Raw genomic sequence first — 16284 nt, forward strand, 5'->3', positions numbered from 1 at the left:
TTCTCCAATTTCATTTGTAATAGAAAACAAGTGTAAAGTTACCTCAACAATGCAAAGGAAAGGATTAGTAAACTCAGATTTAGGAAGCTTCTTTACAGTTGATTGAGACAGATTAACAAAAGGAATAATCTGTTCAATTTAAGATTTAATTTCTTAGAAAATGGTTTTAAGCTCTGATCATTACATTGAAGATTCAATAACTTTGGGGTTTTGATTCCCATTGCTAATCTCTTGGACAATAACATAGTGAATAATTTCTACATGAATCTCTGTATAGCCTTTTTAAAAACAATAAATTAAAGCCCTATTATCCAAACAGACCACCTCCCTATCTATTATGGTTTTTCACCTTGTTTATAGCTTAGACAGTTTGAAGAGATTTAACCGTGTTGCTAGGCAACTAGCTCCTGAAGCATAACGTATTTCTTTCAACATTCCAGCCCATTCTTTTTTATCATCTTCATACCTGATGGAGAAAAAGAAAGCAATCAGTAAGTTGTTTTTAAGTAGGTAGTTCTATAGATTTCCCCGTGTTGAATATACAAATGTTGTTCTCCGAGAAAACCCTACTGGCTTTTACCCAGAGGAGGATGCACCTGACTTGCAGACTAACAAACACTTGAATTCCTCCAAAAGTACGCATTCTCTGAGCATATGCCCATATTACTGGCATGGTATTTAATCTGGATGCTTAGGCAGTTAAGCCTTCTGCGGGAATCAGATACCGTCCAGAGATGACGGGTAACAGACAGGCAATTAATCTTTCACCTTTGGACTGCTAAAGATGGCTGGTCCCCATGAGTCAAGGTCACCAAAGAGTAAGAACTGGGAAGAGCAGGGACTGTTAGTCACTTTGATTATGATTTCAGCTGTTCCCATACACTAGTGCTCAGCATGGTACATGACACTAGTGGTCACTCTGTAAGAAGCCATTCTCTTTATTGTCCTGTGTGAGTACTACTCTTACACTTGACATTAGGTAAGAACTGGTTGTCCCCTCTGAATATTCAGGGTTATAAAGATACAGACAACTTGGGTTCCTTTGAGACCTGTGTGCTTTTCCTCTGCCTGATGCCTGGAATGCCATCTCTGCATGAGAAACTCCTAAACACTGCTTCCTTTCTGAAGCCTTTCTCACCTTCCTCAAGCAGTTTGTTGTTTTCTCTTCATTTCTCACAGTGTCCTTTGTATGGTATCCGTTATAACAATTATCCTTCTATTTTAATTTTTTCCCCTATATTTATGTCCTCAACAAGCTCAAAAGTACATATATCTTATTCACATTGCTCTCTTCCCTCCTCCAGAAGCTATCAGTACTTGGCATGTAGGAAATACTCCCAAATCATTCTACAAGGAGTGAGATTTAAAATAATTTTAAAATTAGCTGATGCCTATCTGACTTACATCAATGGCCCAAATTTAACAGCTGTACAGCTGTACTGTGCACTGAGTGATTTTTATGTAGGGAAAAGTAGACAAAAAATATTTTACCACTAATCAGGAAAAGAACCTTGATTATCTATATAAAATTTGGAGCAACAAATTAAAAGATAAAGAACAGTTTTAAATGATCTAATGAAAAAGTGACCACATTTAAGCAATAGGAGGTTGAGGTTAAATGAGGCCTAAAAGCATTTGCTTCCTGGCAGTTATATTTTTTACTTTCAGCTTGGTCAGTCCTACATAATGGAATGATTTCAAGAAAACATATGAGAAATGGAAATTATTTTTTACATCACAGTAAGAAGGTCTATAGATTTAGAATGTAGTACACTGTTATTTTCATCTCTGCATGTGTGAATTCACTAGGAAGTTGAGGGCAAGTGGGTAGCCACTTCTCTGTAGGTCAGTGGCTTTCAACTTATCGCATATCAAAGTCACCTGGAGGGCTTGTTAGAACACAGTTTGCTGGCCCCTACCTCCAGAGGTTCAGTAGGTCTGCGGGGTGAGGACTAAAGATTTGCACAAGTACTCAGGTGGTGCTGATGCTGCCTTGGGAACCACTGCAGATCATTGGTTCTCAAACTTAACTCGCAAATTGGAACTACCTGGAGACATTTAAAATGTTGATGCCTGGGTCCCACCCCTAGAGATTGACTTTTTTGAAGTTCCCAAAGTGATTCTAATATGCAGCAAGGTTTGAGAATTATTGCCCCAGATTTTATTACCTAAATGGAAAATACCAGTACCTAAAGTTAAAATTTTACAGCCAAGCAGATAATGATGAATGCCCCCTCCTCTTGCCTTTCCCAAATCCAGTGATTCCGAAGTTTGTCTGCACATTAGAATCATCTGGGGATCTTTTGGAAGTTCCAAAGCCCAAACTAAATCCCAGGTCAATTAAGTTACAATCTATAGAGGGGAACAGAGGCAGCGTCAGTGCTTTTTGAAGTTCCCGAGGTGATTCCAATGAGCAAGCAGTTTTGAGAAGCACTGCCTTAATCACAAAAATAAACCATAATGAGAATCCCTTCTGCTAAAATTACCAGGAGATGCTGTACTTTCCTTTTCCTGCAGTATTCTGTTGAAGCAACTTGGCTTTTTTTTTTTTTTTGCGGTACGCGGGCCTCTCACTGTTGTGGCCTCTCCCATTGCGGCGGAGCACAGGCTCTGGACGTGCAGGCTCAGCGGCCATGGCTCACGGGCCCAGCCGCTCGGCGGCATGTGGGATCCCCCTGGGCCGGGGCACAAACCCATGTCCCCTGCATAGGAAGGCGGACTCTCAACACTGTGCCATCAGGGAAGCCTGCAACTTGGCTTTTGATCACCATTAGGATCCAGAGTGGCTCATGTGGTGTTCGGCTGATAGCACCATTCCTTAACATCAGTGTTTCTCAAGGCTTGCTGCATATTAGAATCACCTGGAAGGTTTTAAGAACTAGTGATGCCCAGGCCCTGCCTGCAGAAACTGATTTAATTGGTCTGCATGAAGGCCCAGGCACTGGTATATTTTAAAAGCAGCCAGGGGACTTCCCTGGTGGTCCAGTGGTTAAGACACCACGCTCCCAATGCAGGGGGCGTGGATTCAATCCCTGGTCAGGGAAGTAAGATTCCACATGCCGCGCAGTGCGGCCAAAAAATAAATAAAAGCAGCCAGGGTTAAGAATCACTGCCTATTCACTCTTAGTACCCATCCCCATTTTCCAAAAACCCTAACCTTCCCAGCCCTCCATTATTTCATATTTTTTTCTGCTGCTTTCCAGTCTTTTCCCATCTCATCCTCTTGCTAGGTCTAACCTCTTCCGCTGGAAATTTCCAGTTTCTTTATCTTCTTCCCTCTTTTTTGGAGGAAGAAAGGTAATAGTTAACTTCCTTTATTTTTTAAATAAATTTATTTATTTTATTTATTTATTTTTGGCTGCATCGGGTCTTTGTTGCTGTGCGCAGGCTTTCTCTAGTTTTGGCGAGCAGGGGCTACTGTTTGCTGCGGTGCATGGGCTTCTCATTGTGGTGGCTTCTCTTGTTGCGGAGCACAGGCTCTAGGTGCATGGGCTTCAGTAGTTGTGGATCGCGGGCTCTAGAGCACAGGCTCAGTAGTTGTGGCGCATGGGCTTAGTTGCCCCATGGCATGTGGGATCTTCCCGGACCAGGGATCGAACCCGTGTCCCCTGCACTGTCAGGCGGATTCTTATCCACTGCGCCACAAGGCAAGTCCCAGTTAACTTCCTTTTATAGCCACTTTTTCTTGCCCCCTACACAGTTAGTTACTGTTACAGCAACATAAGGAAATGATGTCTGATGCACAAAATAATTGTTTGGTTAAGCTGCCAGCCTTTCAGCCTTCCAGTTTACCAGCTGGGAATAAGGCATGTACTGGTTCAGGTATAGAACAAATGTTACCTACTTTTCACTCTCAGGCTCAGTGTTATGCCTTCACTGATCACTCTTCCAAAGCTGTACTCATACACTTAAATGTGTAAGCAAATCACCCACTAATCTTGTTAAAATTAAGATTCAGATTGAGTAGGTCTGGGTTGGGGCTTGGGATTCCGCATTTCTAAGAAGCTCGCAGGAGATGCCAACACAGCTGGTCCACAGACCATACTTCGAGTACCAAGGTTCTGGACAATCTGGTGACAGGCCAGGTAAGGGTATCCAGACTTGGGAGTGGGGCTGGCCTTTAAACTGACAGGTAAAGCGTAAGTCTGGCAGTTTCTGGATGAGTATACAGCATGAACTCATGCTCACCTCAGGCAACTGAGATTTACCTCCTGTAAACTTAGATCAGCAAGCATGGTGCCTGGGCTGAAGACAGCACATGTGGTGACCTGATAGTGACCAGACGTCTGCACATTGTATGCCCTGCCCCAGCTATGTTACTATGTGACTTTCTTCCATGACACAAGTTACACTTCCGCTCTCAAGACTTCTGGATACACTGGTCCTCTACGTGACATTCACTGCATTAGAAACTATGGTAAACTACACACACACACACACACACACACACACACACACACACCTTTTTAAATACATTCATTTTAAGCTTAACTGTAAAATAGTTCAATTGAGTAACAACTGCAAGTGTTATACTTGGGAGACCTACCCAGCACCTATCTTGGAGGTCAAGTGGATTGCTACTTTCACTTTTCTAAAAAGCTTTTATAACCGAATCCTCAGAAAATTGGAAAAATACTTAAATTAGATTCAAAATAGAGTTCATGAATCATGGAAAACTCAAGAGTTTAAGTGTTTATTCCAGACTCTGTCTTCTTAGGAAATAAAGTACTCTCTGGGAGAAAGGTAAGTGGTTTGGAAGCCTTTGCTCTACTGGATGCCTAGAGCGTTCATTTCACTTTTAAAGCTGGAAGGGAGCTTAAAGGATCAGTTGTCCAACTCTCAATTTCTGATTAATAGGCCCCGGTAAGTTCTTTCCCAAGCTCACAGCTAACTAGAAGCAGTACTTGATTAAGTAAGTGGCAATGTGTAAAAGTTCAACAGGTTCAAAGAGTGTTTAGTTTACTATCAAGAAGTAGCATACAGGGCTTCCCTGGTGGTGCAGTGGTTGAGAGTCTGCCTGCCGATGCAGGGGACACGGGAAGATCCCATGTGCCGTGGAGCGGCTGGGCCCGTGAGCCATGGCCGCTGAGCCTGCGCATTTTGGGAAAGTCTGGCTTCCTATTCAAAATTGTTTTATCTTATTTGATTTAATATTTGGTTCAGAAAATTGGGGTGAAGAAAACTTACTTCCATATGTCATTGACTTCAGTGGGTGCAAATTCTTTAGACTCCAGCTGAATCATGGCAAAACCACCAATGGCATACAGGGATCCAGCCAGGCTGACCAAACCGATGGAACTTCTTTCTTGGGGAAATTCAGTCATTACTTCCCACCTAGTAATTATTGAAGATACAGTTAATGTAAAACTTTAAAAAATGCCAAATGTATTTACCGAACAATTATAGGAAATTATAATTAAAAACTTCAAGTAGCATAAACATCCAAAATTAGAAGATTAAATTTGCTACTGGAAAATATCTAAATATTCCTTTATTTGAAAGATGTAACCAAATTAGATTTTAAAGCCCTCAATATGTCAATCCAAGAATACTTCACCTTCATTAGTTAGCACCTTCAGCAGTGGTTATCAAACTGTATGCCATAAATAGTGGAGCTTTGAGGGACTTCCCTGGCGGTCCAGTGGTTAAGACTCTGTGCTTCCCCTGCAGGGGGCACGGGTTCAATCCCTGGTTGGAAAACTAAGATCCCACATGCTGTGCAGTGTGGCCAAAAAAAAAAAAAAAATAGTGGAGTTTTGGGGGGAAGTTCTAGGGCTCCTAGGTCCTACTGTGTTGGATTTCATTTGAATGCTAATACGAATTTTTAAAAACTGATCTCCATAGTGTCTCAAGAAATCTCCAAACCCTTTTTTTTTTTTTTTCCGGTACGCAGTCCTCTCATGCCTCTTCTCCCCATGTCCTAATTGGAAAGCTTAATTTTTATCCAAAGTTAGAAATTAAAACATATAGTGATTCATATTCTGTAGTAAGAGATGGCAGCTTACTTATTGGTGGTGAGGTCAAAAGCTTCAACTGAAGCTGAAAGACCATCTTCAGTGACACCTCCAGCAATCACAATTTTGCCTTTATGAACTGCCACTCCAAACATGGAACGAGGGGTTTTCATTGGAGCCAGATCTTTCCAGTCTCCTCTTTTGGGGTTGTAGGTAAACATCCTGTTTGTACACTTTCTGTAAACATAAAATACAACAAAATGGTCCTTTTAGAAGCTTGCTTTTTTGAAAGAAGCAACTTCACTAATCACTTACCTTTGCTTCTTGTTTGAAATATGTAGTATAGTGAGGATCAGGAAAATTCTTAATCTGAACATATATCACCAAGCAAAGGACAATTCCAAATATGAGGACTAAAGCTATTTTAAATCTTAATTATACTACTGGAAGGTAGGGTCCTTTACTTTTGGCAATTGCCTAGAGGCCCAGGCAGAGTAGATTTTAATCCTATCTGCTACTAAATTCAATACACAATAGAGTTAACAAAAATTCATAAACCCTTTATTGTGCCTCAGTAACAAAGACGTTTATTCATTTCATTATCTGAATATCCTAAGAATGAATCAGTTAACTTAAGAAATAACTAGGTGTGAATGTACCTATTTTAAATGTAACTGCAATATGATGGCTCATTTTATTTTAGTCTACCACTAATGTACCAATGCATTTTAAGAAATCTGGGACTAAAGATTAGACAACTAGTCATCTGAGCTGATGAGTAATGAAAACAATTTTGTATGCTAAATGGTACCAGAAAAACCTGGACTTACCTGAATTATCCTTCTTAGTATGTTGTTATGATTCCATAATTTACTGATGGGAGTTCGAATTCCAAATAAGAATCGATTAACTGGATATATTTGGTAAAGCCAAAAAGCAACCAAACAAAATCTCAACTTTTTGTGAGGACAATTTTTTTTAGTTTTATAAAAGACCAGATATCTGGAGTAGAAGCATTTCCTCTAATATATGACTATGAGTATTATCTTAAAACTCCTCCATAAGAACACGATCCAAAATCATGTTCTTCAAATGCAGTGGCGATAACTAGTATAATTCAGTGCTTATTTTAGGTAATGACTCTTTTCAAAGTTCTTGACTTTGGCATTTGTCAAGCAATGTTCTGGGTTTTTTTGTTTGTTTTTAAAGGGAACTTTATTTATTTATGGCTGCATTGGGTCTTCGTTGCTGCGCGGGCTTTCTTTAGTTGCAGCGAGCAGGAGTTACTCTTCGTTGCTGTGCACGGGCTTCTCACGTGGTGGCTTCTCTTGTTTCAGAGCACGGGCTCCAGGCACGTGGGCTTCAGTAGCTGTGGCACGGGGGCTCAGTAGTTGTGGCGCACGGGCCTAGTTGCTCTGCAGCATGTGGGATCTTCCCGGACCAGGGCTCGAACCCGTGTCCCCTGCATTGGCAGGTGGACTCAACCACTGTGCCACCAGGGAAGCCCGCAATGTTGTTTTGGTTAATCATATTTTCAAGATTAATGTATTCTTACTGACAAGACCTGCATGCTTCTTACTGACACATCAATTTCCTAGTTACTAATACTACTTGAAGGAAACAATTTAAATCATTTGGCAGAGTCACTATGTTTCCAGTCATAACACTGCTTAATACAGATTTTCCATTCTATTACTCAGGAAAAATGTTCCAAACAAGATTTTGCTCTGAGTGTGTTTATAATATGGCCTTCCTTTAAATGTTTATTTGATGGGAATATCTGGCATTAAGGAGGACATCAAAATTTCAGAATATATTATCTTTGAATATGGACAGACTGTATAAAAACCCTTTGCTTTTAAAAATCATATTTTCTGTAATATATGTCATTTTAATTGAGTAATAGTCATTAACTATTAACTGCACAACATACAGTTCTTTAATTCTAGTACATTTCCATATTTTACTCTCCTTTCCTGCTTTGCCCTTAAATTCTTAATTCTGACTCCCTTTCCAGGATTGGGCATCTCTTGAACAAACTGGGTAAATGATACAAGCCAAATTAGGCAGAGTTTTCAGGGGCAGGAAATTTGTTCTCACTATTGAAGCTAAAAATCTTCATTTTACCAGACAGGCTACTGGCTTAACTGACTGACTTCTGGAGCACTCTAAACTCACTTCTCCCTTGGGGGTATAAGATCTCTTTCCTAATTACCTATCCCTTGAGAAGTACCTAGAAAGCAAGTTATATGAAACTTCATCCTCTTTTTCTCATAAGAGATTGGGTGCTACTGGGTATATCAGGTATATCTATTCTGTTTGATCAGTGCCTGCTTGTGACCGGTTGTTAAATATTTTGAATATCACCTGTCCAGGAGTAAATAAGTGAAACATTGCTGAGGAAAGAACTGCCCCCTTTTTAGTCCCCAGTCACCAGTTTCAAACTCAACTATCTAAATTCTCTCTGATGAATGTAAAGTACAAATCCATGATTTTTAAGCACTATTGTTTTAATAGTTATATTTAAAATATTATATTAAAGAGATACACTTAATTTGTATCTACTTATGGCTAAATGAATAAAAAGCCCACTGGTTTTAATGTAGTAAAATATAATTATAAATTAGCCAAATAAAAGGCTTGATTATGTTCCTAAATGCTGCTTTTCCACTGTAAGAATGCTTATGATGGAGATATTATGTTTGTTCTTAGCAATATGCTGGGCATACAGAAATTGACTTTAGCAACTTTAAAACTGTATACAGTTTTCCTTCATCAATCATTTTAAATATCCTCCAATAGCTTTTTGAAATTTTACTTTCAAAATGTTATGGGTGAGAACCAAGTCCTATTTCAGCGTGTAGATTCAAGTGAAAACAGGAAGGAACCCTTGTAATAAAAAAATCACTTGGATATAAACCATAAGGAGATGTCAGGGTACTTACTTGTCATCTGTCTTTCCTCCGAGACAATATATCATCCCCTTATGTGAAATCACACTATGGCCATAGACTTTGATAGGAAGTTTTTTAACTTCATTCCATTTGGCCGCCCTAAAATCAGAAGATAGAATTTATATGCTTTCAGTGAACTTCAGTTTCTAAAATTATGATTTTGATATAGGCACTCATATACCTGAATGCTTAGGAAACGAGAATGTCATGCCAACTTACACGGGATCATAGCACAATACTGAATCCAGTGAAGCCTCTGTTTGAAGGTCTTTGCCTGCAACTACATAGATTTTGTCATCTACTTCTCCCAGACCGAAGAGACACCTGGCTGAAGGCAGAGGTGGAAGTCCAACCCACTCAGATGCTACATTATCAAGCTGAAAGAAAGAATATATGAGGAATTGTGGAGCTTGTTACAGATGTACCAAAAAATATGCTATACTTTGTTGTTTAGAATTCATTGAGATAGTCAAAGTTCTCAAAAGTAAAACTACAACCCCAAAAGGATCATATTTTACCTTTGAATTACTGAGAAAAATGAGAAAAGCTACTTGGCCTACCAAAATAGCTAAAAGTACTCAAACCTGCAGAACTTGAAGAAAGAGAAAATAAAATAGTCACCGGAGATGAGTTAAGAACTGTGAGATTTCTTGTTAAATTTTCTTCCCATGTTGCCTTGTTCAGGTTTGAACAAGGACTCATAATACTTTTAGGATACTGGGGAAAAAGAGGGTCACAGTATGTGACTGAACCCCGCATGCTATATTTAATATGCTCCCAAGCTGGCGCCCGGGACAGCTGGACCTGTCGCTCAGTTCACAGACAGCTGGGGCACTAGGCATTATTTTTCTTTCCTTCAACATTTTTAGGTTCTCCATGCTTCACTTTATTACTTCGGATATAGGCAGGTGTTATAGCCTATAACTTCCTAGCCTTTTTCAGGGAGTCATTTAAAATACCCTTCTCTCTCTCTCGCGTTTATATTAGGAAGTAACTTTGCTTTTTTTTGCTACTGCCAGTTCTACAAGCCTAAGACAGCGCTCCAAGAGCCCACGCTCTGGGATAGGTGATTCTGATATGGCTGGCATCAGCTTTAGCACTTACTATTGGTAATTTTAAGATTTTCCACTTTGCATTTTAGGACACCAAAGCACAAGAAAACTGCTTTCTGAGGGTGCACATTCACAGATTTGTTGTCCTCTCTAGTGCTACTTCTATGCAGTCGAAGAAAAAGGAATAAAACCCAGAATAATTGGATACCAAGGATAGATGCAGATATTAAAGTCTGTGGTATAGGGAGGGGTCCCTATGGAAGCCTATCTCTATCTGGTCTAGTAACCGTGGTTAAAGCAAAGTACTATTTAAAACTAGCAGAGATGACCGGTTTGATCCCCACACATACACTGTTAGTTTGCAGTCACAAATTTCAACATCCAGACTGTGATCACTAATGTTTTCTTTTTTTCTTTTTTTTTGCGGTACGCGGGCCTCTCACTGCTGCGGCCTCTCCCGTTGCGGAGCACAGGCTCCGGACGCGCAGGCTCAGCGGCCATGGCTCACGGGTCCAGCCGCTCCGCGGCATGTGGGATCTTCCCGGACCGGGGCACGAACCCGTGTCCCCTGCATTGGCAGGCGGACTCTCAACCACTGCGCCACCAGGGAAACCCTGTTTTCAAATTTCTTGAAAAAAAATTATTTATCAATAAAGTGGTATGTAGTATAGTACCAGTAATAATGAGCATTTATGGAGTTTTTACTCTGTGATAGGCTTCATACTAAATGCTTGACACAGATAATCTCATCTAGTCCTCCAGGATAGGGACTTTTATTTTCTCCATTTTACATATGAGGAAACTGAGGTACAGAAAGTTTAAATAATTTGCACAAACTCACAGAGCTTTTAAGTGATACTTGATGCAAGTTATACAAATTCATAGTTTGTCTTTTTATAATGGGAACAGCAGCCATCATGATCCCAAACCGGAGGGTTTACAGCCCACACTACACAATACTGTCTACATACCCATACTACCCTGGATAGGGCACTTCCTACAGCAGATGAGACAGCAGACTGCCTGCCAGGCTTTTTTACAGATGAGCTGTCAAGCTATTTAACCTCTCTGGCTTCAGTTTTCTCACCCTTAAAATTAGAGTTTGGACCTAGATTACTTTAAGATGTGGTGTTCAAAGATTTGATGAAACTATTAAGTCTATGGAAAAAACCGGCTCTTACCTAGGTAAAAAAATTCTCATAATCTAATTCTAGTATACAATCAAAGGTCATATGAATCCTAACTTAATACATTTTAAACAGAGGTGACCAAGCAGAAAATACAAAGCCTGAGATTCTCATACATATATTTTCTTGTGAGTCATAACCCTCTTTTACAGTCAGGTGTTTTTATCCTGGCATCTTGTCCCACTATTTGTGCCTTTTAGAAGGAGCAAGGCATGGGAAATGACAGGGAGTCGACCCTTTCTTTGTATAACCTTTTGTAGCCAAAAGGAACAACATCAAGCAGGTTTCAGAAATGAGAGGCTGTGTCAATAAAAGCAAGGGCAGTAACAGGATGGAAGAGAATAAAGATAAGGCTATTAAGTATTCTTTGGGTCTATGATTTCCAGGTATCTGTCTGTGTTTTGATGTCATTTTTACTTCCTAGATAAAATTATTGCCTTTTCAATTGAATTTACCCTTCCTGAAATTTATCTGAATTTAAAATTAGGGCTTAGGAAATTTTCTGGCCCACATTCAAATACTTATAAAAATAAAATAGAAGCTGTAATCATATTTCATAGTTAACATTCTTTAATGGAACTTGGAAAATTAAGAACCGTGATTAACATGTATTATTACATTTTTCAAGATTAGAAAAAGCTGGTTAAAGAGTGTGCGTTAGGGCTTCCCTGGTGGTGCAGTGGTTGAAAGTCTGCCTGCCGATTCAGGGGACACGGGTTCATGCCCCGGTCAGGGAAGATCCCACATGCCACGGAGCGGCTGGGCCCGTGAGCCATGGCCGCTGAGCCTGCGCGTCTGGAGCCTGTGCTCCGCAACGGGAGAGGCCGCAACAGTGAGAGGCCCATGTACGGCAAAAAAAAAAAAAAAAAAAAGTGTGCTTTATAAATGCACCGTATGTTACACACTTTGAAAGCATTCAGTGACTGTGGTATGACATTCTACACATGCTTATCTTTGGCCTTTCCAACTCAAGTGCCCATAAACCCCAGGCCATAAGTAGCCATGACCTAAACAAACTCTTTTGAACTATCTGTAAGCTATAAAGTACTGGTAATGACATTACTAAAGATGAAGGTTAAGCCACTGACTCCTTCATAAACTGGTAAATATAATGTGTTGATAATATGAAACGAACTCCTTTCAAACAAACTACAAAGAGTGTTAGTTTAGGAGGGTGTGTTTTCTTGGAAACTTCTATGGTTTCATAATACAGATTAAGTTGCCAATATGTCTAAGTACAACTCTGATCCAAATAAATTTGATCATTTATCATAAATATTTCTAAATACAATTAATCCAAATGAGTGACACTTGTGTAGACAGTGTTTCCTAGAAGGTAATCCAAAGCATGTAAAATATGTATACAAGTTCTTTTCATTTTCAACAAAAGTATATTTTAGGCAGTAACCATAAATAAGAGATGAAATGCTACCTCCAGGAACTTCAAATCAGTTCAAGGAAACTTGGAAGAAGGTAGAAAATCTGATCAATTATAACATTTTGTAATGTGTAAAGTACTTTGATTTGGGGAAATACAGTAACCTGTTTTTCAGAAAGAGGACACAAGATTAAATTTCGTTTTTACTAAAATACTGGACTTTAAAGGGTTACAGTCACAATCAACTATAAACATGACATTTTGGGTAAAAGTGCATAAAGAAAATTGTGAGCCATCACTTATACATTAATTAGAACCTCATTCTTTTCCAAAACGTTTATTAAATATTAATAGAACCTCATTCTTTACCAAAACGTTTATTAAATATTAACAAGCAGTTAACTGATTCAAATATTTGTCTGCCCTCCAAGTAATGAAAATTCAAGGGAATGGAATAGCACATCAAGAAGAATAAAATACAAGCAACCTGAATAATTCACAAGTCAGCTAACTAGATGGTGACTAACAGCCTTTCCTTTATGTCTCTACATATATGAAAATATCCTTTCTTACCTGGAAGAAGTACGACTGTAGAGGTTGATCTTTATTTTCTTCATCCACATAGAGGCCTCCTACCACGTACACCTGATTTTGCTGGGTAACAATGCTGGAATGATTTCTGGGGATCTGCTCAGCCAGTGCAGTAAGGTAGCATTCATTTTCCGTGGGATCATAAGCTACTGCAGCTGTGTCATTAACCAAGAGGATGAGGTCTTTGACAAACATTCCATGCCTGGGAATATCGTTCAGGTAACCAGGAAGTAAATCTTCATCACCAACATCACCATTCACCTCACTAGCCCCAGCCTTCTCTGTGTTTTTGCTAGGTTCTGGGAGTTTGCCTGCAAAGGCATCTTTGAGAACTTTGATTTTTTTCTGGAGTTCTGGGTTGCTTTTAATTATATCATCTTTCTCAACACGATCTTTAAAATATTTTTCTGTCATAAGGCGAAAACGGATACAATCAAACACTTCGCTAAGGTTTTTAACCCTGTTTTCTTTGTCTGTTCGCACCCATTTCATCACTGCCTCAAATACAGCTTCTTCCTTTTCTACATTTAGGCTGTCATTGGAAATGACTGAGATCAGCTCCTGTGGAGACAGTTGCATGAAGTCCTCTTCCTTACAAATCTGTAGAAAGCGATCAGACACAAATTCACGGGCAGAGATGGCGAGTCTCGGGCAGTCAAGAAGAAGTCCTAATCTTAGGATAGCTAGACAGTTACCAGGAGCAAGTCTTTTCTGAAGATAAGAAACGCAGACAGTGAACACGGAGGGGATCTGAAAGCGGCTGGCCAATGCAAAAATATCTTGCACATTTCCGTCGTTGAGATCAATACTGGCAGAGTACAGGTACTTAATGATTAAATCCAGTACAGCAGGATCCACATTATCTAGTACTACCTCCTTTTTTTTTGCCTCATCAATTTCAGATAAAAAATACTCACGGAAGTAAGGACTACAAGCTGACAAAATCAATCTGTGGCAAGGAAGATTTTTGTCACCTGCTTTCAGTGTGCAATCGATGAATTTTTTCTCATCCAGGAGATCTTTTAGACCATCCTGAAGAAGGGTGGATTGGTAAAGCCGCAGTTCCTCTGCAAGTTCCCGCTGGGAATCCATTTTGTGAGTAACCTGGGTAAGGAAGGGGACACTAAGGCCTTAGCTCCTCACAGCACACAGGTCTAGCAGTAAAAAGGCAGATCAGTGTGCTTTGCCCAGCCTGAAGCCTTTGCAATTTAATCCCACCAGCTAAATATAGATACCAACTCTAACAAGGGAATTTAGGAGAGCTAGTTTGGAAAGAAGAGTTCTTGCAGCTGTTACAGATTGAAAGGAACAACTGGAACTTTTAATCACTAAGGACACAGCTAAGAAACAAGAGATTTAAATGAAGTGGAAAGCTTTAAAATACATAAAGCATTAGAAGATATGCTAATAAAGGCTACCGCAAGAAAATGTTTATTAAACTAACAGAACACTGAATCATAAAAATGAGTCAGTCCGCTAAAAATGGTCTAGTGGCAAGCTACTTGGCTATCTGAATTAATGATGCAAAGTTCAAGAATATGAGCTGAGTTCATTTGGATACTCATAAGCAAGATCCCCTTTCCAATAACTGCTACAAATTTTTATTTTCTACTCAAAACAGTGGGATATATAATCTTCTTTTAGAAGTAGGAAACAAAGACTTCTACTTAGGTACTATAATTATAGATTTTTTTTGGAAAAAAAACCTTTAAAATAATAATATCCCCCCATCATGATTGAAAATAAATGCAGAGAAACTGCTATTTTCTAAGACATTCCAAATTATCGGTATTTTTAAGTGGAAAAACTATAATTAGTATTGAATTAAATTATGAAATTATTTGTTCACACCCTGCCTTGCTCTACAAAGGATTTGATGTGGCAAACATTAAGACAAGAAAAAAAAAAGGTTAAAAGTCGGCCCTAGGGAAAGAAAAAATCTACACACATACAGTAATGATCACTAAAGATATTCTGTGGTTTTGTGTTGATCTTTCATTAAATAAAAATTTAAAAAATAGAACAGATGTATTGTAACCCCATGAGAACAATGTAATCAATAGAACATAGCAAAATCAGGATGAAGTGCTACATTCCTGGTATAATTTGAAAAACAGGCTTTATATACACACAAGAAAAGTATATGACTAGAATCATAATTTAAGTTGTTGATTATAATAGAACACACCATATTAATTATGGGATGCAGAAAGCATGACTTGAAAAAAAATTGATCCTCTGTTTACATACAAATAGCATCATATACTTCTTCATGAAATATTTTATTACAAAATTATATTCTCACATTTTTAAAAACTCAGTGGGGCTGTAAAAATCCTGTAATTTCAAAGGTTGGTATTCTTAAACATGCTCAAAAGAACATAAGCTCCATAAAGACAGGGATTTGGGGGAGGTTTGTTTTGCTCAATGCTATAGCCACAGGGCCTCACGGGTCCTCCATAAATGTTTGTTGAGTGAATCAATGAATGCTCCCAGATCAGGGAATTATGTATTTTTAAACTTCAAGGTCTCCATCCATCAGTAAAAGTTTTTTCCCTTATTTTACAACACGGTGAAGTCAATGGTACTGTCAGCTGCCAAAACAACAGCTGAGAGAAGAGCTCATTGACTCTTTCCATTTATAGAGGCCACTAAAGGTTTTAACACACTAGAAAAAACCTACAGCTGCTCCCTTGTTTAAACAATAAATGACTCATTTCTCTTTACACGTAACACCTAACATCTGAAAAGATTAATGAGTCAGATGCAAACACAGTGTTTTGACGTTTTGAGATTATTCCTCACTAATTGGCAATTTTATAGTCTGTTTTGCTTGAAAAACTATTGAAACAATATTCCTAGCTGCATTTTTTTGACCTGTACACATTTTTCAAGCAACATTTTCCCCCAATATAGGTTATTATAACCCCATCCCTTAAAAATGTAAAAATCCTTTCCTATTTAAATGAAGAAACCAATTTATAGCTTTTGTTCATTGATCTTTATTAAACTCAGGTTAGCCCTTGGTTGTACTATGTGTCTATGGTTGTACATACAGTTGCATCTTATTTTAAATGATTTTACACACTCACTTTTTTCACTCTAGAAAAAGCGGGTTAATGTTTTGACAAAAGTTCCTTACAAAGTTTCTTTATACTGAAGCAGTGG

At 38.8% G+C, this 16284-nt stretch overlaps 1 protein-coding gene across 1 annotated transcript; it reads right to left on the reverse strand.

The window, feature by feature from the left end:
* Positions 1-98: 98 nt before the first annotated feature.
* KLHL41 (kelch like family member 41) lies at positions 99-14284 on the reverse strand. The gene is made up of 6 exons (XM_032636723.1): positions 13099-14284; positions 9128-9285; positions 8900-9007; positions 6006-6191; positions 5188-5334; positions 99-466 (listed from the first exon to the last, which is right to left on the reverse strand). The coding sequence occupies exons 1-6, from the start codon at positions 14206-14208 to the stop codon at positions 355-357; spliced, it is 1821 nt and encodes a 606-aa protein (XP_032492614.1). The 5' UTR covers positions 14209-14284; the 3' UTR covers positions 99-354.
* Between the last annotated feature and the right edge of the window lie 2000 nt (positions 14285-16284).

Source organism: Phocoena sinus, chromosome 7, assembly GCF_008692025.1.
Source record: "Phocoena sinus isolate mPhoSin1 chromosome 7, mPhoSin1.pri, whole genome shotgun sequence".
In the NCBI taxonomy this organism is placed as follows: domain Eukaryota; kingdom Metazoa; phylum Chordata; class Mammalia; order Artiodactyla; family Phocoenidae; genus Phocoena; species Phocoena sinus.

Bases quoted from the DNA above. Each gene is read 5' to 3' on its own strand.
- KLHL41 (XM_032636723.1), bottom strand. From the start codon at position 14,208: ATGGATTCCCAGCGGGAACTTGCAGAGGAACTGCGGCTTTACCAATCC. The intron at 9,008-9,127 runs GTAAGTTGGCAT...TTCTGATTTTAG, and splicing joins GTATTGTGCTATGATCCCGT to GGCGGCCAAATGGAATGAAG. The intron at 6,192-8,899 runs GTAAGTACCCTG...TTATGTTTACAG, and splicing joins GGAGGAAAGACAGATGACAA to AAAGTGTACAAACAGGATGT.